This window comes from Triturus cristatus, chromosome 12 (assembly GCF_964204655.1).
Source record: "Triturus cristatus chromosome 12, aTriCri1.1, whole genome shotgun sequence".
In the NCBI taxonomy this organism is placed as follows: domain Eukaryota; kingdom Metazoa; phylum Chordata; class Amphibia; order Caudata; family Salamandridae; genus Triturus; species Triturus cristatus.
Genome location: NC_140595.1, coordinates 33,413,271 through 33,438,824, shown reverse-complemented (window position 1 = coordinate 33,438,824; position 25,554 = coordinate 33,413,271). Strand labels below are relative to the sequence as shown.

Below are 25,554 nucleotides of genomic sequence, written 5' to 3'. Positions count from 1 at the left end.
GGAGGCGTTCCATGGGTTGACTTTGGGCGTTCCCATGCATTCATCCATGGATTTTGATGCAATCCCAGATTTATCACGGTCAGTAAACCTGGGATTGTGGCAAAACGGGGCGTCTCCAGACCCAGGTGTAACGAGGAGAAATATCTTTATTTCCATGTGTGCTGCACATGTAGAAACAGGAAAACACATTGTTTTTGTGCAGGAAGGTGCCGCTTCTCTCACAAAATCAGTCCTGCTCGTATCGCCAGCACCCTTGCACCATGGCGCAAGCGTGCTTGCATTGGCGCTAGGCAGCACCCAGTGCGCCAGTGCAGGGAGACTGCAGAAACGCATCATCTCTTTATAAATAGGGTGCATTCCCGCGCTCCCCCAGTGACGCAGTGCAGCATGTTCCAGTTTTGCATTGTGTGAGTTTTTAAAAAATCTAGGCCTAAATTACCACAAAAGGGCTCAATGCCCGATGTAGAGTTTTCTGTTGGACGTCCTATCCTTGTGCTGTGTTCCCACCTTTTCCACATGACAGTCAACAGTTTACCATACGTACCCGAGCCCGCCATGATGGCAGCCATTTTACCAAAAGTTCCAAACATGTTTAGGGACACTACGCTTATCTTTTAGTGAGAGTCTGAAAAGAATTCCATGGAGACCCTTCAGAGACGTAAGTCAGCCAAACTTCGTAGTGGACCACCAACCCTCCTGCCCAGGGCACCGGCTCCACCTAAGCTGGTGGCAGAGAAGCCGCCACACCTTGGGGTGGCCAATGGCAGAGATGCAAGTGTCTCTACCAGCAGGAGATTGGCTAAGCGTCCATGGTGTGGACTGACTGGCCATCAGTTTCTGCTGTATCCTTCTGTCCATCCTTTCAATGAATCAAAGCCGCGAGGAACGCACTACTTTTTCCTAGGACAAACGTAGCACCCATCAAGGCTACGCACACACGGAACCATCCAACTGCGACATTGAACCACATCGATGGCACCTCTCGAGGCGACTTTATTCCACAGTGTAACTATCTAAGATAGAAAAAATGGACAAAACATTTGTCATAATCCGTCTTAGTAGGCGCATTGGGTGCCCACATCTTCTAGGAACAGTTTGTTGCTCATGTCTCTTGCATTCAGCTTTTATTTATTTATTTTCGCCAATTAAATCCCTATTAGGCTTTAACATTTCTAAAGAATAGAAGCCCAGCTGACCGATTCCATCACTGGAACGCTAACCTCTCTTTCTTTTATTAAATTTGTTTTTTTTCCAACTCTCTGAAATCAGTTTCATAGGATGCCTAAAGTTTATCCCAACACCATCCATGCGCCTATGGTCTGGGGAAGTAGCAGCCATCTTACTCATAAGCAGTTTCCTGGAGACATTCTTGGATGGGGTAACAGGATTGGCATCACTTACCTTTTCCTCGGCCAGGGAGGCAAAGAAGACCTCATCTTCGGCGATCAGTGACGGAGAGATGGGGTCGTGCGCAACGCAGGTCGCATCCGGGATACTGGCAAACTGGCGCGAGCAGGGCTTGCAATCGGAACCTGGAAAACAGTGGTTCACGTGGGTTAAACAGGTTCACCAAGACCACAGAGCAGACTAAAATCAAGTCCTAGGTTCAATGGGGGAAGAGGGGGTGGGATAAGACATATAAGATATGATTTTCCCTTGCAAGGTACAACTCTCCCACCAGGAGCTCTAGTCCTTAGAGACAGGCCCTTTCCGCCTGCTACATGGACTGCGGATGCGAAACTTCCACATACCTACTAATGTACTTTTTATTAAAGAGCGTAAGGCCTACACTGTGTATATAGCCTCAAAATGGCACCACAGGAAGTCCCGCCTTAGCACCCAGGAGGTCCTAAGAAACATAACAGTGCATTTATGGCACACAAAAAACACCAGTTAAACCTAAATGCAAAATACATTACTCAGCGGAACTCCTACATTAGATCCGTCATCACATGGAACTTAAAATTCAGATTTATACATAGTGGTCAGTGCTGGCATTTGACCTGCTTTTAAGTAGAGACGGGGTATGCAACAGCTGTACCCAGGATTGCACAGTTACTAAAGAGAGGAAGCCAGGCTTACATCTCTAATCATGATGTTCTGTGGTCAATACAGAAAACAACAGCTCCTTCCTGATTTCAGAATATATACAAAATGCCCTCTCAGAGGGAGACAGTACAACAAAAACCCAGAAGTGTGTCTGGGGATGCCTAGTGCACTACGAAGAAACACTATCCAGTGTGAATCTTTCACATTTATGAAACATTCAATCATATATTTCACATGAAACACATTGCAAATTTATGAATCCAAAAATTGTATTCAGTGGTCCGCAGAGCCACTTAACCTGGTGCACACACAATTGTATCGGCTAGTTTATTACTCAAAGTTTTGTGTATTGTTTTAACTTGATTCTTGTTGAGTGCATCACAGCTGTTTTTTTCTCTCAGAGGGAGAGCCATTCTCGTCCAGTTTACAAACACCTCAGGCTGAAGCTCTCAGAAGAGCAAAATTATATATCTGAAGTTTCACTTTAAAGTAGACGCCCCCCCCCCCAAATACAGGCATCGCTCAACACTGGTCATCAGTCAATGATATTTTTGTTCCTGTGTTTGTAGCTTGTCGCTGTGTTGTTGTCCTCAAAATGTTTAGGGGGTGGAGCTTAAGGGGGGACCAGTGCTACATTGAGAGAGGTAAATGGGGTATACCCCCCTATTATATGATATCAACCCTATCGGCCACCCCAAACAGTATTCCATGTAGCCACAAGCAGGCTTATTGGTACAGCTAAGGGATGGGGTTATTATTGAAGGTTTTCCCTGTAATTACATGAGCATCCTGAAGGGGGCACTTCCACAATACTTTTAATGGGACAGTATCAGCACTTCTCAGTAGCAAGTAGGCACTTTGGGGTAAGCGAGTACCTGCACTTTTCTATTTCCATTTAAAGCACTGCTCTCAGCTATAGATGTTACAATGCATAGTCACCATACATTTCCTAGATTCTATGCCGCGGCGTAGACACTGCCAACTCACAGGAGATGTCACACTAGCAGCCAACAGGATCAGGGCATCTCGCGTCTGGATGTGAGATGCCAACGGTATTTCCATCACTTAATATCCACTGTCGACCGGACACTGTTCTGATAAGGTTGCACCTCCTATGGTCCTGATGAAGACCCAGTCGTAAGGAACCAATCACCCTCTTCTAATGTTTGGGGTCGAAACGTCGACTTTACTTACAAATTGGACCTGTACTTATTCACTAAGCCCAGTAGCGGAGTATCTAATATGCATTCCAGGCATCGCACTTCTTAGGTTGTTTAGTCAGTCTTGATACTTTGTTAGAGAGGTCGCATTCATCCTTGTAATATATTGTAAATATTGTTTATCTAATACCACATCCCTATCCCTCCACGAGCACTGCCTTGAGCACTTTAGTCACCTTGTCACTTTGGAGCAACTATTGAAATTGTAAACTTCTGATCAATTGATTAATTCTCAAACATAAATTTATTTGGATAATCAAGTTAACCTGCTCATTTTTCGATTTAATAATTGTGGGGTGTCTTTTAATCTTGTTTTCCGCTTCGAGAAAGTTCACCGGTCAGTTGAGCCAATTGTTGTACGTACTAATGTTGGCCCAGGTCCAGTTGGTTACTGGGTATACCCTATTGTTATGTAACAACCATCCTCCTAGAAGCCCACACTCTGTATGAAATGAGCGCTTAGCACGCCTCTGGTCACTGTCGTCAAGTTCAACTGCACCTCAGCGTAAATGTATTGAGAGGAAACAGGTATTTGCTGTGCCAGCGTCCTGACAACACACCCGAAGCAGGACAGAGAATAAAATGTCCTGCAGTCTTCCTCAGACAGCAGCAGCAAGCAAAGCCACCCCTTTCTCAGTCCTGGCTCAGTGCAGACAGCAGAGCTAGCTCTCACCTACCACAGACAGCAGAACTACCCATCCACGGTCACATCCAGTTCAGCTATCCTCACTTAGCACCGACAGAAGAGCTAACTGTAACCTTTTGCAGGAAAAGCCCTTTCTCAGCTAACTGAGTTCTCAGTCTCTGCAAACACCAGCGGGGCTATCCTTCCCTTCTGACAGACAGCAGAGCTATCACCGTCACAGAGAGCAGGGCTATCCCTCGCTTGTCTCAGGCATCAGGCCTACCGCTCGCTTGTGACAGACAACAGAGCTACCCCTCATTTGTTACAGGCAGTGCAGTTATCCCTCACCTGTCACAGACAACAGAGCTACCCATCACTTGCCACAGACAGCAGAGCTATCCATCACTTGTCACAGACAGAAGAGCTACCCATCACTTGCCACAGACAGAAGAGCTATCCATCACTTGTCACAGACAGCAGAGCTATCCATCACTTGTCACAGACAGCAGAGCTATCCATCACTTGTCACAGACAGAAGAGCTATCCATCACTTGTCACAGACAGCAGAGCTACCCATCACTTGTCACAGACAGCAGAGCTATCCATCACTTGTCACAGACAGCAGAGCTATCCATCACTTGTCACAGACAGCAGAGCTATCCATCACTTGTCACAGACAGCAGAGCTATCCATCACTTGTCACAGACCGTGGAGCCAGACCCTGGTTGTAACAGAGAGCAGAGCTAGTCCGTGCACCTCAGATCTGTCCCTAGACAGGTGCATACCTGTCTGTCTGTGTCCATCCATCTATCCCATTGCTACAAAAGGTGACCACTGCATGACAACATTGCCGTAACTCACTCTGGTTGGATGGGGCTATAACACGCGAAGCCCCCTGCAAAGCCCCCACCAGGGATCGTCCATAGCATAAACCAGACTCAGGCAGGTTAGACTGAAGGGTCACGAGACCAGTCCCCACCACAGGAAACACCACTGTACAAGAAGTCCCACCTCACCACCACACTTTCACACTTACTTGGACTGGACGCATATCCGTACGCTCCAGCACCCCCTAACCCCTGCCCAAGAGAACCTCCATAGTGGTAAACTCACAATTGCAAACATCGCTGCCTAAAAACATATCAAGCACCTAAAGGCCAAGTAATGGGTGAGCGCAGCAATATACAATTACCCTGAGAGCTTTAGGAAGTCAACAGGCTCTTCAGAAGCAACCCCAATGAGAGCTGGAGAGAGGCTCGCCTGCTGGAAACAACCTAGACGATAAACTAACATCCTCACTCTAGGTGACACAGACCAGAAACCCAGCAACCTGACATTAGAATCGACTTAAACCCCTGTGGCACCATGCACCCCACATACCAACTCATACAAAACTTAGGAAAGTACAGCCATACCCAACACAGATCGCAATGCCCCTCCCATCCCTGCCTCGCAACTCTAAATCCAACAAGACACCACAACCATTGACGGATACATTTGAAAGTAAAAGTTCTAAGGTACCAGGTATTTGTCAGGCACGAGCTAAATAAAAACGCTTGACATATGTTTCGCTTTATAAACAATATGAGGAAATATTAAGGTAGAGGAGAATTTGCTTGTAGGAAAGCCACCGAATTTATGCAGCAGGAGAGGACCAAACTATGCTTCAGCGGCGACTAATTTATTCGACAAGCAAAAGCAAAATATGCTGCACAATGCGGCACATTTTTTGGGTGGTATTACTTTAAGATGCTGACATTTTTACACATGCTAACACTGTCTGGTACAGGTTCCACCTCATTAGCACCAGTGAAACACCCAAACATGGCAATTAGCAAAAGAAAGGCGACCAGTCAACGTTTGCGAAAGGGTTTTCTCCTTAATGGCAACACAGGTTTTAGTAACTTTTACCTATTGATCTAGAAACAAAGGTTTTTTGTTAAAATCTGTACATTATGCAGCAGATGATGAACTATGCGTACATGCAGCAAATCCATAACTATGTAGAAAATGCAAAATCATATCATTCCAGTGGATCGAAGTTATGCAAACAGCAGTGTTGGCAATAAGGGCTGCACCCGTGTATTTAATTCTCATATATGTATAGCAGAGACGCTCAACGTCCCGTGACCCCACCGCTAATGCTCAACTTCCTGTGGCCCTGCCTATAGTGTTGTCACTACAAAACTTTACAAGTTGGTACCTATATATCTAACAGGGATGGAGCAGAGTCATCCACAGGTCAGGCAATGCCTGACCTTCCCCTAAATTCTCTATAGGGCTGGCTGGCTCTGCTTCATCTTCTGCTAAAGTCGTTTGGAACCAAGTTCAGTCTAAGAAGAACAGAGACAGCCGGGCTGTGCTCTTTGTAGGGGCCATAACTCAATGTAAAAATGATTTGATTTGCAGCAGAGCCAGAGGACAGTGTGTACTCCCTCCCAGGCCGTCGCGTGCAGACGAAGAGCCATGTTTTCCCTCTTGGTCCTGAGCAGCATCAAAGCCGTCGAGGGAGGAAGGGGAATCCGTTTTAATGGCTGCCAGGCAGCCGGCCAAGGAGGACGCCTGCTTGGAATGGGCCAGGAAATCTGCAGAGTTTTTTTTACCAGCAGCACAAATCCAGAGTAAGAAATTACTCCAACTGCTTTAGCCGGCTTTAGATTACCCAAGATTACTCCGATTCCTGTACCTTTTGCTGGAATCGAGCGGGAGATTACTTTTACTGCATGACGCTGAGTAAGATTACAGGAGACGATTCCTCGGATTACATCGCATTGCATCTGATTCTTGAATGAGATTACCCCATTTGAATTTCCCTCTATTGCAGGGGTCTTCAAACTGGGGACGGTCCTCCCTAGGTGGGCCTAAAGTGATTCTAGGGGTCACCAGGCTCTGGCCAAAAGAAGTATTATGCTGATAACAGTGCTTTGTTTTAAGAGGATTGAAATGAGCTTCAGTAATGGGCCATCACTAACATCTTTTGTCATTTATACCCTCACGGGGAGAAGGTGTCAACATGGAAAATGAAAGAGACAAACTATTCTTCAAACCCCCACCCCCATTTCTAATCACCACTCTGTGGATACACTTACACGTTTGTGAGGCCTGCCTGACCAGAATAGTATGTTTGGAAATCATGTATTTGATTGCATTTTTAAAACTGTAACTGCAACGTTTAACTAAGTCTAGACATTGCCAGTTTAATAGAATAATTGTGAAAAGTTTAGATGGAGGCCCAATATGGTGGGGGCGGCATTAAAACGTTCTAAAACCTCTGCTCTACTGAATGATGAAAAGAGGTCCCTTTTGCTTCCTTAATTCTTCTTTCGATTGGTAGTTCATCTTATAAAGCTGATATGAGTGTCGGTCGATAATTAAACTCCGATATTGTATGTGTTTTTGCTTTAAAAGGGCTCCTGGCTCAATAACATGCCCACCCCACACACGCAGCCCACCCACCGCCTGCATGCAGCGCGCGCAGATTTTGAACTTCTAAAATGCAGTGATCTCAATCCACCACACAGACTTTAATTTCAGATTCAAGTTCATTAAGGCACATGCCCTCCTGAAGTGCCTAATAATGATTTACCCCTTATTAGGCGCTATAAAGCATCCTCTCTCCTCCCCTCATTCAGCAAGGTAGTAGAAGTGGCCCAGTGGCTAAGGTGTCTATCTTGAATCTAGGAGAGGGTTTATCAGTCCCAGGTACTTGACCGCATTGTGTGATCCTGGGTAAATTTCACTTTTTCACCATAACACCATTCATTTACATGAGAAACATGGGTGCTTAGAAACAGTCTAAACTCTATGTAACCACTGGATATTTACATGATCTGTGCGCAGTCGCCTGCAGCATCTTTTTGTGAGTCTGCTGCCCACTGCAGAGCATCAAGGCGCCCACCTCTCCGGATGCACACATCATGCCAGTCTCCAAGGCACTAACTTCCCTGGAACTGTTAATGCCCTGAGCTTCATTTGTTATCCGCACGGTACACACATTCCCTAACATGGCCTCCCTGGCCCTCTCTCACAGGCCTCACTGCTCACCGGGGAACATTGGAATTATCTGACACCTTACATACCCAGCTCTCATCCCGCTTCCCAAATTTGAAGGGATAAAAACACGTTATTGCTGATGCTGGAGAGGGGGGGCGGGGGGGGGGGCTGTGCTAGAGGTGGGGGCACCCTCTACAGATTAAACATGTGCACATACTGCGGCACAGTTAAGAACATTTTGAGGCACAAAAAATTGAAATATTGTGGCACAAACATGGAAATTTTGTGTTATTTTATACCATTTATTTTATGATAACCAGGGCCACTAGAATTAGACGGCAGGTGAGGGCCAAATTAGGCAGCAGCCTTGACTAAATTATGAGGCAAGAAAAGACAAATGATGCTGCACAATGCAGCACATTTTGTGTTAGTATTACTTCATTATTTTGTCTTCTTTAGGTTTCGCCTGCACAGCACTTGCGCTGTGCTTGAGAAATCTACTGTTTTTAATATAAACTGAAAAGGGACTTACATCCCACCTCCTCTCTTTCCTGGGTTCTCATTGGGTCCTGTGCGTGCCACTTACCTTTCCTCCATTTCTATTGGCTGTAACATATTTTCCTGCATTTCCCAATGCGTGTTCCTCATCTGCTTCTCTTATCAGTTTCCCGTGACCGAAATACTGTTAGCATCCACTTTGGTGGAACTATATTTCCATAAGGATTTGCCTTTTACTCTTGCAGCATATTTATGTAACTATTTATCACCCGGAGAGATTAAGTTATTTGCATAGAATCAGATAGATGTTGTGCAGCGCCCCGAGACTCAAACATAGATCCCCAGCTCTCAAATCAGCAGCTCTGGCCGCTGTGCCACATCCTCTCCACCCCTGTGTTATCTGTCAGGGAGCTCTTTCCTTCTCCCGGACGATATTTGAGGAAACCAGCTCTTTATTCATTACAAAGGCGAAACCAATGCACTACCAATGCTTGTTACACTTGTCTACACTGCCTGGGTATTGGTTGCACCTCATTAGTACCAGTTTAGCACCCAAATATAGCAATAAAGAAATAAAAGGTGACCACTCAACCTTTGCAAAGGTCGTGTTGCTGCGTTTTTAGTAACTTTTGAACCGTTTCAGCTAAAAAACATTTTTTTTTATTAACCCCTTCGCTGCTGCGGACATTCCGCTGCAGCGCTGGGGGGTGCAGGGGGGCAGCGCGGTGGGCCTGTGCTCATGACGGAGCCGCTCCGTCATGAGCCACAGTTGAGCTGTGCTCATGACGGAACGGTTCCGTCATGACTCCGCCCATTTGCGTTGTCCCCCCGCACAGGCGGGGAAACAGCGCCGCGTAGGCGGAGCGGCCGCCAACGGGCGTGTCATGACGGAACCGTTCCGTCATGAGCACACGGCAACCGTGGCTCATGACGGAACGGTTCCGTCATGAGCGGGGAAGGGGTTAAAATCTGCAGATTATGCAGCAGATAATGGATTATGTGGCAAATGCAGCAAATCTATAATTATTCGAAAAACGCCACAGCCGGACAATCGTTTAATTCCAGTGGCCCGGACTATAACTTATGTTGGCCAGTGGGGGAGGAGACGGCACTGGTGCTTTGGGTGAGGTATGGGTGACTGAGGGCCTGCCGCTTGGCCCATGGATGGTGGGTTTAGTTACTTTTGGGTGGTGGGGGCACCGGTGCTTTGGGTGGGCTTACCTGTCAGCCCTTGACTAAGAAATGCAGATGAGGTCAGAGGTAAGGTAGCCCATTGGTGAATGGAAAAGGAACACTTTGTTGGTGGATGACGTGGGTTCGAAATGTGGGAATTTGGTTAGTTTTTAGGTGCATGGAAGTAAAAAGAGGGTGACACCCGCCCAATGGGAGTGAGTCGACAGGTACGGGTTGCAGAGAGGCAACTGGGGACCAGTGGCGGCTCCTCCACTAAGGCGGAGGGGGGTCGCCTCACCGAACAAACGGGAAAATGAAATGATAATAACTATTGGTATTATCGTTTTATTTTTCCTATATACTTCAGTGGCTCGCGGGCCGGGCAGGGGCTGGCGGAGTAGGGAGGGAAAATAAAAATTGCATAAACAATAAGCACTCAAGGATGGCCCCTATGCATCCGCAAGCTTGCAAAAAGGCAGTCTATGATTGATTTGAGAAAAAATATTCGGAAACGGCTGACCAGTGAGCAGCAGAGGCGGGGTAAATAGGTGGTGCGAAGGCTAGCACAAGCTTGTGGTAGCCAAGCCTAGCTGCCTTGAGCTTCTAGCTTTGCATCGTTGCTGCGGTTTATATGCTGCCATTCAAAGCACTAAAGTAACTTTTCCTTCTCCAATTACAGCATGGAAACGGCTTTATAATCATGTGATGCTAAGTAATGTGGGCAAAATTCATGTAATTTGCTTTTGTGTAATTATGCGAAATTTCTGAAAAATAGTAAAAACGCGAAGTTATGTGGTTACATGAAATGCAAAGTATCCATTTAGCACTATATTTAGTGCAAAATATGTATTTGCATTCATTTTTACAAGCGAGCGCGCATTCTGCGATAAAAAGCAGCGCAAAAATCACAAGCGCATAAAACAGCGACTGCTCACATCCTGCTTCTCCGAGTTGTTCATGTGCACTTGCACAACATTTTTTACTCACATGGCACGGAATTATGATGTGTCGCAAAGAATATAATTTCGGGAATTTTGCATAAAAAGTGTATCACGAAATTACTGAAATTAAGTGAAATTACACCAGTGTAATAGAAATATCACCAAGGTTTGTTGCAAAATCTTACAGCATCAATAGACATGTTGATGAGAGCATAGTCCTGTGTTGAAAAAATAGTTTCTAAAAATTAAACTCATAATCTGCTGTTTTTGGGGCCATAAATCATGTAATATCTCCGCCACCGAGCGCTGTGTTTTTCCTACCACTGCGGCTGACTCGCGGTTGCTCTTGGGCACCTGCCAAGCTCCCCCATGGGTTTATATTTGCATATTTTTTTTTTCTATAAGGCGCAATCCGTCTTGGCGCAGCAGGAAGCAGGGGCTTCGTGGTACGGAGGGGCGCGCTTTGATGCATGGCCTAAACAAGCCTTGGCTGCACCTTGGCACGGGCGCGGGAGACGGCTGACAGAGGTGACGCTCTGTTTGCTTTAAGGGAACATGAAGCAGGTTGGGTCTCATGAGCCCGCCACTGAGGCCATAAAAGGGTATGGAGCTGCTGTTTGGAAGGGCTCTCCACCAGCGCGCGCCTCACTCGAGCCTCTCCCGTCTAGGCTCAGGGGGCGGTCTAAGGAAGTACCTCGGAGTCAGCCGCGGGGCAAGTTGAACTGGGCAGGGTAAGCCCCTACAGGCCTTAAAGCTACTGATGTGTCAGGTGACTGCACCTGCCACGGAACTAGTTCTGTCCATGCCCTGCCAGCTTTTCAGAGGCCTCAGCCTGCTGCCTGACGTCACGTGATCGTCAAGACACAGTATAATAGCGCCTAGAAGCGCGAGATTGGCCCCTGACATGTGGCATGACACAACACAGTATAATAACATCTAGAAACGCGGGCGTATCGCCGGACATGTGACTGACAAGACACAGTATGATAGTGCCTAGAAGCGCTGGCTTGTTGCCTGATATGTGACTGACGAGACGCAGGGGCATATTCACAAGGCCATTGCGCCACCAGAACACCGATGGCGCAAGGCCCTGCTCCATATTTACAAAGCTTTGCCAAGTCACTTTGCTCGGCTTAATGCCGCCTTGTAAATATCGCACCCTTTGACGCGGGTATCTGCATCAACGGTGCATGCAATGGGTGTTTCTGTGGGCGTTAGAGTGGCGCACCGAGGAGAATTTTTATTTTCTCCTCGTTTTTTGCTCTTGTGTGCTGCATTCTGCAGCACACCTAGAAGGAGCAAATTGCCATTAATGATTGTTTTTTTGTGCAGGACGGTGTCCCTCCCTGCACATAAACAATCAACCCTGCAACGCAGGCATCCTTGCACGATGGCGCAAGGGTGTCTGCGTTGGTGCTAGGCAGCTCTTTTAGCAGCGGCGCAAAGGAAAACACAGGGGTGCGCCGTATTCTTGTAAATATGACGCATGCCTGCTTTTTTAAAATGAAATTCCGCAGCTAAATTGCTTGCAGCACCGCGCTGCGCCATTTGTTTGGAAAATACCCGCCAGTATAATAGCGCCTACAAGCACGGGCTTGTCACCGGACATTTGACCAATGAGACACAGTACAATAGAGCCTAAAAGCACGGGCTTGTCGCTTGACATGTGACAAAGAGACACGGTACAATATCACCTAGAAGCGCGGGCTTATCACCTGACACGTGACAGACGAGGGATGGTATAATAGCATCTAGAAGAGCGGCCTTGTCTCCTGACATGTTACCGACTGACTCCAACCTTCCTGCCTTCCAGAGGCCCCACGCAGCTGACTGGCAGCCACCTGACCCTGCCCCCTTTAAGATGCTACTGTCTATAATCTAACTTGTGAATGTGTCTGTATTGGCCCTAGATGCTTTCACTGGCACTGGCCTGCCGACTGACCCACCCCAACCCGGTTGGCGTGTCATGAGGAAGAGGCCTGTTGTCTAATGCCTCATTTGCAGGGCCCTAACCCACTTGGGTTCCGAGAGTCTAGTGTGGCACTTGACTCACAGCCCTGTCATCTAGTCGAAATTTTCCAATTTTCCATTTGACCCGATCCCTTGTTTCCAAGAGGGTGTGGCTCTTCAACTGACTGACCAAAGGACTCATTTACGGGAAGCCTGAAGCGTGGCCTCAGTCCATATGTTGGACTGAAATACAATTAACACCAAATTTTGGGTCATCCTGACTTTGATAGGCCCGCTGAAATGTTTACCAAAATTTGGCAACTGGGGTGCTGGTAAGGATGCCCTTGAGAAGGGCATAAGTGTCACATAGTTACATTCATGTGTGGTTTATTTGGGTAGGTAAAGGGTAGACATGGGCTCTCTCAACAGACAGAATACAAAGTCTATTGTTTCTTTGGTGGAGACCCCCCCTAGACACCTGGCGGCTGTCCTGGACACCCTTGGTTTTACATACAATAGATTAATATGTATATAGTAAGCCAGTCCAACCACAAACATAATAGTCTTTCTTCAATGCCTATTACAAGCATGGTCCTGGGTAACTGGCAGCAGTCCCAGCCCAGCGTCTCTGTAGACATAACAGTGTCCATATTTATAGCGACTGGGAGACACGGACAGCTGTCAGCTGCCTTGGTCGTTCTTTTCACCATTGCCATTTATGGTGGGCCATGAAGGGTATTTAGAAGTTCATGGCACGGGTACGAGCAATAGTTACCTTAGGGCACAAGGTACATTTACTAGAGATAACTGGAACTGAATTTCCATGATTTTTTTATTTTAAAACCTCACGTTGGCACTGAAATTTTCACTTAACTACAACGTCACTTTAACCTTTGTTTTTTTCAGTAAATGTATATATATTTTTTTTAAAGTAAAGTAATATTTTATTATCATACATAAAGCCAACTTTACGCCACTCACGACCTTCAATGCAGTTGGTTTTGCAGGTCCTGCCCGCACTGAGGCAGACTTACTGAGTTTGTCAAAGAGTCACAACACCAAAATATTAAAAGTAAACCTATTGGCTTGATAAAGGGGTCGGCATATCAATATATATCAAGCAGATCTATCATCTTTTGCCAGAAAACAACTCTGTGGCTCTTTCATTTTACATAGTTTTTATTATTACATTTAGAGGGTGGAAAATGTTAAAGTAAATAGTCAAAGCATATTGAGTTTTTTTCTAAAAATAAAACCAACATGTCTCTGAGTCTTTTATCAAATTTTTTTTAGCCTAGAACAAGAGGACCTTGTTTTCCAGCTGAGGAGCATATAGCTCCAGCTAGGAAAGTTTAACAAAATTAAGGTAAGTTTTCCCCTGTGGTCATGGATTTAATGACCCAGGAGACTTACTTTTGTTTTTTTATGTTGCTGGAGGGCTGTTGGTCTCCCTGCACCCCCAGCAACATTAAAAAAGGTTTTGTGGTGGCCCTCCCAATTCTAAGGGGCACCACCATGCAAAATAAATAACATAAAAGCCCTTGCAGGGCATTATTGGGCGCTCCTTCAAAGGAACAGTGAACAATAAATGATTATTCCTTTTGATATCCTGGTTCCCACCCAGCGCACTCTTTTTTTTACATTTATTCGGGAGGGGGCATGTGGCTCTCCTCCCCGAGCCTGAATGGTCCCAGGGACCCTATGCCCTGGGACCTTTCTATTTTATTAAGGGGAGGGGTGACCACCCTACCCAAGCCACAATTGTCACTTGGACTCCATTCCCAGGGCGTTTTTAATTTTTAAGCAAAGGGGGGGGCGACAGCTTTTAAAGCCTTGGGGCCCCATCCCTCTAGGCCTCTCCTTTTTTTTTTCAAGGGAGGGTGGTACACAACCTATAGTGACCCTGGGGACCCTATCCCTTGGGCTTTTGAGGGTGAGGGGTGTATGCGCCCTCCCCGAGCAATAGTGGCCCCAGGAACCACATTATCTGGGCCTTATGTGGGCGCCCCGGTCCCCACCTGGGGCACCCACAGCACACTATGCTAGGAGCACAGGTAAAGCTCTAGGGCCCTGACAGCACCCACCCCCACCCCCCACACACATTGGCTAAGGGTGCAGGGTATCTTGACTAACCACACCTACCTAGTAGCGACCACCACTGAATAAAATAAATGTATACAGTTACATAACAGGTAACTGTGTAATATGGGCCTATATGACCATGAAGGGGTTGTGGTAACATTTACATTTACAAGTCAGGGCCCAATCCAAGTGGTTTATAACTATCACAAATGTACATGTCATGTACTCACCTCCCAGCTCCCTCCTCCAGTCCTGGGGCTCCTGCTCGGTCTCAGGTCTTCTGTACATGGCTGTGTACCCTGCCAGGAGGCTAAGCCCCTCTTCCAGCGCACGATCATCTTGTTTAAAGTGCACAGTGTGTAAATATATGATGAAAACAAGCTCCCGGGGCAGGCTTCCTGGACCAGCCCTGCAGGGATGTGTGGCCATCTCGGTGGATGCTCGGTGGCGCGTGTTAAACTAAGGACCACAGATGCCTCTCTGTGAGAGGTCATGAAAGAAACAGGGAAGCTTTTTCCATCTATGCACCCAGGACCCGGAACAACATCCCCATCCCCATCAGGACCGCCCCAACGCTGCTCCAATGTAGGAAAGAGTCGACGAATGCTCCTCTTTAAAGAACACTACATCACAATGCATGAGCCGTCCTCCACCCACTCCCTCGCCTATTACTCGTTCACGTATGCATAATTTACCATGAACAGCACTCCGCTGCCTTTCGCTGGGTTCATGCTGTAGAAATATCATATACATACACACATACATAAATATATACATGCACACATGAATACATACATGAATACATACCTACATACATACACACCCACATACATACATAAACACATACATACCTTAATAAATACATACCAACATACATACATAAACACATGAAAATACATTCACACATTATTACATTCATAAATACATACATACCCACATACATACATAAACACATACATAAATACATTCATACATATATACATTCATAAATACATACATACCCACATACATACACACATACATGCATACATACATACATACATATCAGGCAATATTCAGCCGATGCTAGTGCTTGTTATTTTTAGACTCCGTCTCATAGGGTCTCACTGCAGAGCTGAAGGACTTCCGTCGAGCCAGTCCAGCTGCCCTTGGGTACCACCTTGGGGTCAACCGCCTGCGGATAACAAGTCTTCAGCAGATCATGGACTCCGACCGAGGTCCCTCAGCAGGTGACCGTCTGTAGGGATGAGCAGACTCTAGAAGTGATATGTGCGGTGATCCATGGGGCTTCGGTTCCTCTGAAGCCTCTGCAAGTTTGGTGCGTGGTCACCATCTTCCCGGGCGTCTTGCACCATACTTTTTTATTTTTTTTAAAATAATTTCCCAAAGGCAGCATTTGTTTTTGAAAAACAAAAAACAAATGAACCCAAAGAACCTGAGAGTTTTCTACCTCACTCTGTGGCCTTAATGTTTTTTTCCTTGCCGGCGGCAACTGCTTTTTCCTGGCGATGACAGACAGAAAAAAAATATTCAGAACTTCTGCTCTATGTAGGTTAGGCATTTGTGACGGAGTTCCATGTCTGTCAAACCAAGCCCCCCAACTGCTCCGATCATTCAATACACTCCTGGCATGCTGAGGACACCTCAGTATCTCACCCCAGAGATGGCAGGGCCTTCCTCCTGGTGGATTCAGGCACAAACTGCATCTTTAAGGAAAAAAAACACTCCAGGCAGAGAGATAGATAGATAGATAGATAGATAGATAGATAGATAGATAGATAGATAGATAGATAGATAGATAGATAGATAGATAGATAGATAGATAGATAGATAGATAGATAGATAGATAGATAGATAGATATCCTTAGAATATGTGTTAAGAAATGTTTAATCACTTTAGTGGTATATGGCCAGTAGACTTTTCTTCCTTAACTCCCTGATACGCTTTATTTATTTTTTTATACTAAAATGGGTTAATTGTATGATCAAAAAGATGGCCGTGCTGATTTATACGTGGTTTAATTCATGCACCGGCTCTCTGTGATGCCTCAGGTTCCAGGTCAGTACAGAAAGCCCTGCATTCGCCTCAGAAATTCCAGATTATCCTAAAAAAAACAGGAGCTCTCTAAGAAAGCTTGGCTCCTTCTTGGAATGTGAGGTCTTAAAAGGGCTTCTTAAAACCATGGGCTGGCAGCCTCCCTCTCCCGGAAGGCCTCCCAGGATCCCTCACTCCTCACAGCTGAGCTACAGCTACCAACACCCCTGTCAAAGATCAACTTCATACTTCACCGTACATCAACAATACATATTGGACCCAACCGGGCATCAGCATGACAAAACCTGGCTCCAGTTGGCTAAGCGTTTGCAGCCTCAAGGGTGCATCCGTTCGAGTTATACTAACATATCTATAGCTTGTAAACCACACAGAGTTAAGTTAAGCCGACAACACCTTCAGCCGCAAAGATTGGCATCAGAGCCACAAAATGGGTAATACATTCATCTACTGCAACAGACCCCGCTGGCCTTGGTCAATGGGTGCCTAAGTATTGTAAGAGATTCCGAAGCGCTAGTAAACTATGCTAACAGTAGTAAGCGCTTTACAAATTTACCGAACAACTGAGAGAAAAACATAGGGAAGAAAACTAAAGTTATATCCATAGTAAGCGACGGCCCATAACCTGTGCAATATCATGAAAATAAACAACTCCTTCGAAGACAAAAGCCACAGAAACATTTATTAGACGCAGAATTCTGTATCTAGGACCCAGGTGTGCAGAGTGTGACAGGGAAGATGAGTAAGCAGAAAGTGAGGGATAAAACATCTCCAGGGTACGCTTCCTCTAAAAAGGATCTTAAAGCTTGTGAAGACAAAGAGGAGTTATTAAACATGGATGTACGTGGTCAAGCGATCAAACATAAGCAGACCTGGTCACTGCTGATCACGCATCGTTAGGTGTCCTCAAACATGGCCACGTGTGGTGAAAAGTGGTCAAATGTGGTTTGGTTTCAGAGGACTCAATCAAACAGAATCGAGCGTTCACTTCGTTGACAACCCTGATTGCTTGGGATCATATGTGGTCACACAAGGTGACATGCGCTCAATCGCAGTCAGACACAGTAAAAATAAACAAAGGTGTTCGATTGAGGCTAAATATGGGCATAACAGGAGAACCATGTAGAAATATGGACCAACATGCTCAAACATAAATGCACAAGGATAAACATACTTAAAGATGGGCAAACACGGGGCAACGCATTCAAACATGGTTCACATGTTTAGACATGACCAAACATGTTCAAACATGAATGTTCATGGACAAACGTGTTCAAACATAGGTAACATGAACAAACCGTGGTCCATCATGGACAAACACATTCAAGTGCGATTCATCATGAACAATTGTTCAAACATGGTGAAGCATGTATGTACATTGACAAATGTGTTCAAACACACACCATCATGGACAAAAGTGTTCAAACACCATCCATTTTGGACAGACGTGTTCAAACATGGACCATCACAAATCGTCATGACAAACGTTATGTTATGTTATGTTATGTTAAAATGAATTTGTGTAGCGCACATACACCCGGAGGTTTCATGGCGCTTAATTGTCATGATAGAGCGCAGAGGACAAACTAGTTGCATGAGAGTGCAAACAGCTGTGTTTTCAAGGCCTTTCTGAAGCTCAAAAGATTGTTTTGCATACGGATATCAAGAGGTAACGAGTTCCATAAGCCAGGTGCAAGGTACGAGAATCTGCACCCTCCCTGGCGTTTTCGTGCTTAATTATGGTATATCGAGAATAAAGTTCAATTATGGTCACAAATCTGCCATCATGGTCAAACATGGACAAGTGTGGACAAACATGAATGTACATGGACACACGTTAAAATATGATTCAACTTGGACAAATGTGTTCAAACATGGTCAAGCATGAAAGTACAAGGACAAACGTGTTCAAGCATAATCATTGAGGGACAAACATGTTCAAACATGCTGATCTATCGAGGGCAAACATGGTTCATCATAGACAAACGTGTTCAAACGTACACCATCGCGGACAAACGTATTCAAACGTACACCATCATGGACAAACATGTTCAAGCATACACCATCATGGACAAACGTGTTCAAACATTATCCATCAAGGACAAATGTGTTCAAACATTATCCATCAAGGACAAACGTATTCAAGTGTACACTATCATGGACAAACGTGTTCAAACGTACAGCATCATGGACAAACGTGTTCAAGCATAATCAATGAAGGACAAACATGTTCAAACAAGCTGATCTTTCGAGGGCAAACATGGTTCATCATAGACAAACGTGTTCAAACGTACACCATCGAGGACAAACGTATTCAAACGTACACCATCATGGACAAACATGTTCAAGCATAATCCATGAGGGACAAACGTGTTCAAACACACTGATCTATCGAGGGCAAACACGTTAAAAAATGGTTCATCATGGACAAACTTGTTCAAACATACACCATCATAGACAAACGTGTTCAAACATACACCATCATGGACAAACGTGTTCAAACGTTCTCCATCATGGACAAACATGTTCAAACATACACCATCATGGACAAATGTGTTCAAACGTACACCATCATGGACAAACATGGTCAAACGTACACCATCATGAACAAACATGTTCAAGCATAATCCATCATGGACAAACGTGTTCAAACGTACACCATCATATACGTGTTCAAGCATAACCCATCAAGCACAAACGTGTTCACACGTACACCATCATAGACAAACGTGTGCAAACGTGCACTATCATGGACAAATGTGTTCGAACATACACCATCATAGACAAACGTGTTGAAACGTCCACCATCATGGACAAACGTGTTCAAACGTGCACCATCATGGACAAACTTTTTCAAACATACAACATCATGGACAAACGTGTTCGAACATAGACCATCATAGACAAACGTGTTGAAACGTCCACCATCATGGACAAACGTGTTCAAACGTACACCATCATTGACAAATGTGTTCAAATGTACACCATTATGGGCAAACGTGTTCCAATATAATCCATCAAAAAAAAAGGTGTTCAAGCATAATTCATCAAGCACAAACGCGTTCAAACTTACACCATCATAAACAAATGTGTTCAAACGTCCACCATTATGGACAAACGTTTTCAAACGTACACCATCATGGACAAACGTGTTAAAACGTACACCATCATAGACAAATGTATTCAAATGTACACCATCATGGACAAACGTGTTCGAACATACACAATCATAGACAAACATGTTGAAACGTCCACCATCATGGACAAATGTGTTCAAACGTCCACCATTATGGACAAACGTTTTCAAACGTACACCATCATGGACAAACGTGTTAAAACGTACACCATCATAGACAAATGTATTCAAATGTACACCATCATGGACAAACGTGTTCGAACATACACAATCATAGACAAACATGTTGAAACGTCCACCATCATGGACAAATGTGTTCAAACATCCACCATCATGGACAAATGTGTTCAAACGTACACCATCATGGACAAACGTGTTCAAACGTACACCATCATGGACAAACGTGTTCAAACATCCACCATCATGGACAAACGTGTTCAAACTTACACCATCATAGACAAACGTGTTGAAACGTCCAAATGTGTTCTAACGTGCACCACCATGGACAAACGTTTACACATGTACACCAAACGTCCACCATCATGGACAAATGTGTTCTAACGTGCACCACCATGGACAAACGTTTATACATGTACACCAAACGTACACCATCATGGACAAACGTGTTCAAACGTACACCATCATAGACAAACATGTTCAAACGTACACCATCATTGACAAACATGTTCAAACGTACACCATTATAGACAAACATGTTCAACCATACACAATCATGGGCAAACGTGTTCAAGCATACACCATCATGGACAAACGTGTTCAAGCGTACACCATTATAGACAAACGTGTTCCAATATAATCCATCAAAGAAAAAGGTTTTCAAGCATAATTTATCAAGCAAAACGCGTTCAAACGTACACCATCATAGACAAATGTGTTCAAACGTCCTCCATCATGGACAAATGTTTTCAAATGTACACCATCATGGACAAACGTGTTCAAACGTACACCATCATGGCCAAACATGTCCAAACGTACACAATCATGGGCAAACGTGTTCAAGCGTACACCATCATGGACAAACGTGTTCAAGCGTACACCACTATAGACAAACGTTTTAAAAAGTACACAATCATGGGCAAACGTGTTCAAGCGTACACCATCATGGACAAACGTGTTCAAGCGTACACCACTATAGAGAAACGTGTTCAAGCGTACACCATTATAGACAAACATGTTCCAATATAATCCATCAAAGAAAAAGGTGTTCAAGCATAATCCATCAAGCACAAACGCGTTCAAACGTACACCATCATAGACAAATGTGTTCAGCATCCACCATCATGGACAAATATTTTCAAACGTACACCATCATGGACAAACCTGTTCAAACGTACACCATCATGGACAAACGTGTTCGAACACACACCATCATAGACAAACATCAAACTTACACCATCATGGACAAACGTGTTCGAACATACACCATCATAGACAAACATGTTGAAACGTCCACCATCATGGACAAATGTGTTCATATGGCCTGGTATTGCCGAGTCCCCTCCCTGGACGTGGCCAATAACACATTGTCCCCTCCCTCAGAGAACATCAATAATCAGATCCAACAACATTTTTTGGATTAGGGGTCGATAACCTCGGCCGTATTTATTACCGATTAATAAAACACATTATTAATAAATCATAATAAAAAACTGGAAAATGTACATATACACAGAAAACCCAAAACATATGTAATTACATTTCAAATACAGAATTTGATACAATTGAATGGCTGACCTTAACAAGAGTCTAATACAAAGTCATACCTAACCTAGACTGGAAAATGTACAATTATTGTTTTCTGCGTATCCTGGATGAGCCTACGTGCAAGGTCATGACTGTTCCCAACTAGTTACCAGGTCCCCTTTTACCGGAGTGACCTTGCGCAGGAGGCCCGTGTCCCCACTTCATGACGTGGGTGCCCCCCACGCCCTTTCCTCACACCTCCCAGGGGCTGATGTTGTGCCAGGTTGTCGCCCAATGCGCCTGCGCAGGGGTTGGCCCAAGCGGCCTACCGGAAGCGGGACTTCCTACACCCCGTGCCCTTCAGTTTACCGGCCATAACTGCCCCCTGGAGTGTGGTGAGGGACCACTGTCCCCCCCCCCCCAGGTGTCCCCGTTAAATAGGGGGATGCCTACTAATAGAAGTAATTATTTTCTATCAGCCATGACCTTACCGCCACCGGCCAGCATAGTTGACCGACTATCTGGCCCTCCCCCATCCTCTCCCTAGGGTCCCAGAGTCATGCCCTGGAGTGTGGTGAGGGACCACTGCCCCCCCCCCCCCCCAGGCGTCCCCGTTAAATAGTGGGATGCCTACTAATAGAAGTAATTATTTTCTAGCAACCATGACCTTACCGCAGACCAAGGATACTCAGATACATAAACACGACAAGATTGATATTTCCTGTGAAAAAAGGTACATTTAAACATTCTTTGAGCTTTATTACATGACATTACAAGCAACATTCTTTAACAAGCCTGTGTTAAACCCTGCCTAAACCTTGCTGCCTCAGGGGATGGTGGGTGGGGAAAGAAACAATCCTTAGCAGGAGGCTCCCTGGAGACCTCCGGGAGCTGGTGGTCGGGCGTGCTGGGGACTTCCTAGCAGAATGGTGGAGAAAGAGACTCTCCTTCCACTCTGCCGGGGCTCCTAAAGGGGTGCGAACCCCCGAGCTGGCTGAAACTGGTCCCGGCTAGATCCGGGACCGTTCGTGTTGTGCTTGCCCCGGAAGCACTTCAAGTGCTTCCGGGTCAAAGGCCACTTTGCCAATGGGCGAGGGCGGGATGTCCGTACGTCAACGCGGGACCCGCCTTCCACCCTCGTGAGGGACATTGCACCGGGGACCGGCACAACCGCCATATTGGCGGCGTAACCGAGTTCCCCGGTGTCGCCTAGCTTTATGGCCTGGTATTGCCGAGTCCCCTTCCTGGACGTGGCCAATAACACATTGTCCCCTCCCTCAGAGAACATCAATAATCAGATCCAACACCATTTCTTTGGATTAGGGGTCGATAACCTTGCCCGTATTTATTACAGATTAATAAAACACATTATTAATAAATCATGATCAAAAACTGGAAAATGTACATATACGCAGAAAACCCAAAACATATCCAATTACATTTCAAATACAGAATTTGATACAATTGAATGGCTGACCTTAACAAGAGTCTAATACAAAGTCATACCTAACCTAGACTGGAATATGTACAATTATTGTTTTCTGCGTATCCTGGATGAGCCTACGTGCAAGGTCATGACGTTTCCCAACTAGTTACCCGGTCCCCCTTTACCGGAGTGACCTTGCGCAGGAGGCCCTTGTCCCCACTTGATGTCGTGGGTGCCCCCCACGCCCTTTCCTCACACCTCCCAGGGGCTGATGTTGTGCAAGGTTGTCGCCCAATGCGCCTGCGCAGGGGTTGGCCCAAGCGGCCTACCGGAAGCGGGACTTCCTACACCCCGTGCCCTTCAGTTTACCGGCCCCCTGGAGTGTGGTGAGGGACCACTGTCCCCCCCCCCCAGGTGTCCCCGTTAAATAGGGGGATGCCTACTAATAGAAGTAATTATTTTCTATCAGCTATGACCTTACCGCCACGGGCCAGCATAGTTGACCGACTATCTGGCCCTCCCCCATCCTCTCTCTAGGGTCCCAGAGTCATGCCCTGCGCCCCCCCCCCCCCCGCTACCAGCCAGGCCAATATATTCTCTAAGAATATCTCAGTCCCTAGTTTTGAAAGGTGGACCCCGTCCTTCAGATAGCAATGCTCACCCCGGATGCGCCCATGCGGGATTGTCCCTAGTTTAGGGGTCCTGAAGAGTCGACTAACCCTGTTGTTGATCCTCTTTACCGAGTGATTCAACGCCCAGACAGATCCCCCCCCCCCGCCATTGGAGTCTCGGGATCATATGAGACCATATTAATAATGCTAGGGGACATTGTTTAGCCAACCACCCTATTTCTGAGATTAATGCGTCTACTACCCCCTTTCTGCCCATGTGGACCAAATCGTTCCCTCCCAGGTGAATTATTATTGCAGCTGGTGTCACCGGGGATTTCAACAACAAAGGAGCGATGAGCTTCTGCAACTGCCCCAGTCTCAATCCCCCTTGACCATGTATTGACACGTTCCAACCCGCCTGGCGGGCTGGCGGGCCCTCTCCATCAAGTTTCCTGTGAGAAAATGCTGTTTTAACCTGTTGATATATGAATGTCCTATGATCCAGACTTCCTTGCGGCCCGGCCCCATGGCGGGTACCTGGAGTGGGCGGTGCGCATTGGACAGGGTAGTGATGACATGTTCCCCTCCTGCGGGACAGGATGTGGAAACTGCAGAGAAATGGGAACAAGTCCAGCGTTAGCGATAATACTTACAGCAAGTGCAGCCGCACATAGCGCTTGTAGCAGTCCGAAGACCAACGCCCCTATTCTTTGGACCTCTTGAGCAGTTAGTCCCCGGGCCGTGGCTTCCGTGGCTGCCCCTAACCTGAAAGAATGGGTCCCAAACTTGGAGGCGTCCAGGCCTGCTGCTCCCAAGGCGAGCGCAAGGAACCTCCTAAACTGAAACCTTGTCAGGGGAGAACTATCCTGGTGGATCAATAAGGGCCCCCCTGCACCCTGTGGCCTGACTGCCATATATGACTCCAGATTTCCCACTGGATAACATGGGCTCCCCGGGGCCCTCTGCAGGAGAACATGGTCCCCCCTCCCATTCTGGTCCATTTTTGATCAAGGAATTGACAAAGAGATTGACCCCGCCTGCCTTTGCACATGGGCCAATTGCATACCCCCCGTCAGTCTTTTTTGTTCTGCAACACCAGTACACTCACCCTGAAAGCTCCGTAGAAGGCGAGGGAAAAGGCACATCGGAATAGGGGTGCCTCATGGCTGGAGTTGCATATTTTTTCTAAAGCCGCCATGGTGGCTGTGAGTTCCTCAATGCTGATTCGGTGTCTATCGTCCGGCTGTGTACCCTGCAAACGTTACCAACCCTTTAACGCTCTTTGGACCAAAAATGCACACGTGGGATCCCTATGCCCCATCATTTTTACAAAGAATGCCTCTGCAGTCATGTGGCGCTTTGCGCAAGCCACCGACCGCCCCCCATCCCTTAGTCCCCTCAAGAATGACAAGATAGATGCTGGGTTATGCCTGGTCCTTTCCCAATCCTGTCCTAGGGCTGCACAGTATGCGGTAAAGGCCGCCTCATAGGCCCGCCTAGTCCTGGGCGCTAAGCTAGCTACCACGAGGTCTGGTAAGATGGGGCACCAAACTGCCACAGATGCTCCGGAAAAGGTGTGGGATGGTCCACCGCTTCTGGATGATGGGACCTGAAAACCTGCATCTTGAAACGAGACAATGCATCCGCTGCGTGATTGAGGACGCCCGGGACATGCCTAGCTCCAAACAACACATTCAGCTTCATACATTGCAGTACAATTTATTTTAGCAAGCGAAGCAACAGTTTACATTTGGCTGACTGCAGGTTGGCGCACTCCACTACTGCCATGTTATCTGACCAGAAAACCACTGACTGATTATGGAACTGATGCAGTCAAATTGTCAAGGCCACCAGAATGGGAAATAGTTCTTGGAATTAAATGTTACTTGCGAGGCTGCTGTCGACTCACCATTTGGGCCAACGCCCAGCTGCCCAATGTGGGCCCAGGATGGCCCCAAATCCCTCGCTCCTTGCTGCGTCTGTCATGAGCCCAAGTTCTGAACTGGACTTTGCTGGGCTGGGCCACACCACTGACCCATTGAAGTCACACAGAAATGCCAACCAAATACGCATATCCTGTCTCACCTCACTGG

The 25,554-nt window shown here is 46.2% G+C and overlaps 1 protein-coding gene across 3 annotated transcripts in view; it reads right to left on the bottom strand.

The window, feature by feature from the left end:
• Positions 1–25,554, bottom strand: part of ARHGEF18 (Rho/Rac guanine nucleotide exchange factor 18) — a 334,968-nt gene that overhangs the window by 277,156 nt on the left and 32,258 nt on the right. For all 3 annotated transcript variants that reach the window (XM_085639301.1, XM_085639297.1, XM_085639298.1), the window contains exon 2: positions 1,402–1,532. Coding sequence is in view for 2 of the 3 variants with exons in the window: in XM_085639297.1 (XP_085495423.1) it covers positions 1,402–1,532 (131 nt within the window). In the remaining variant the exon portion in view is untranslated. The remainder of the gene's footprint in view (positions 1–1,401; positions 1,533–25,554) is intronic.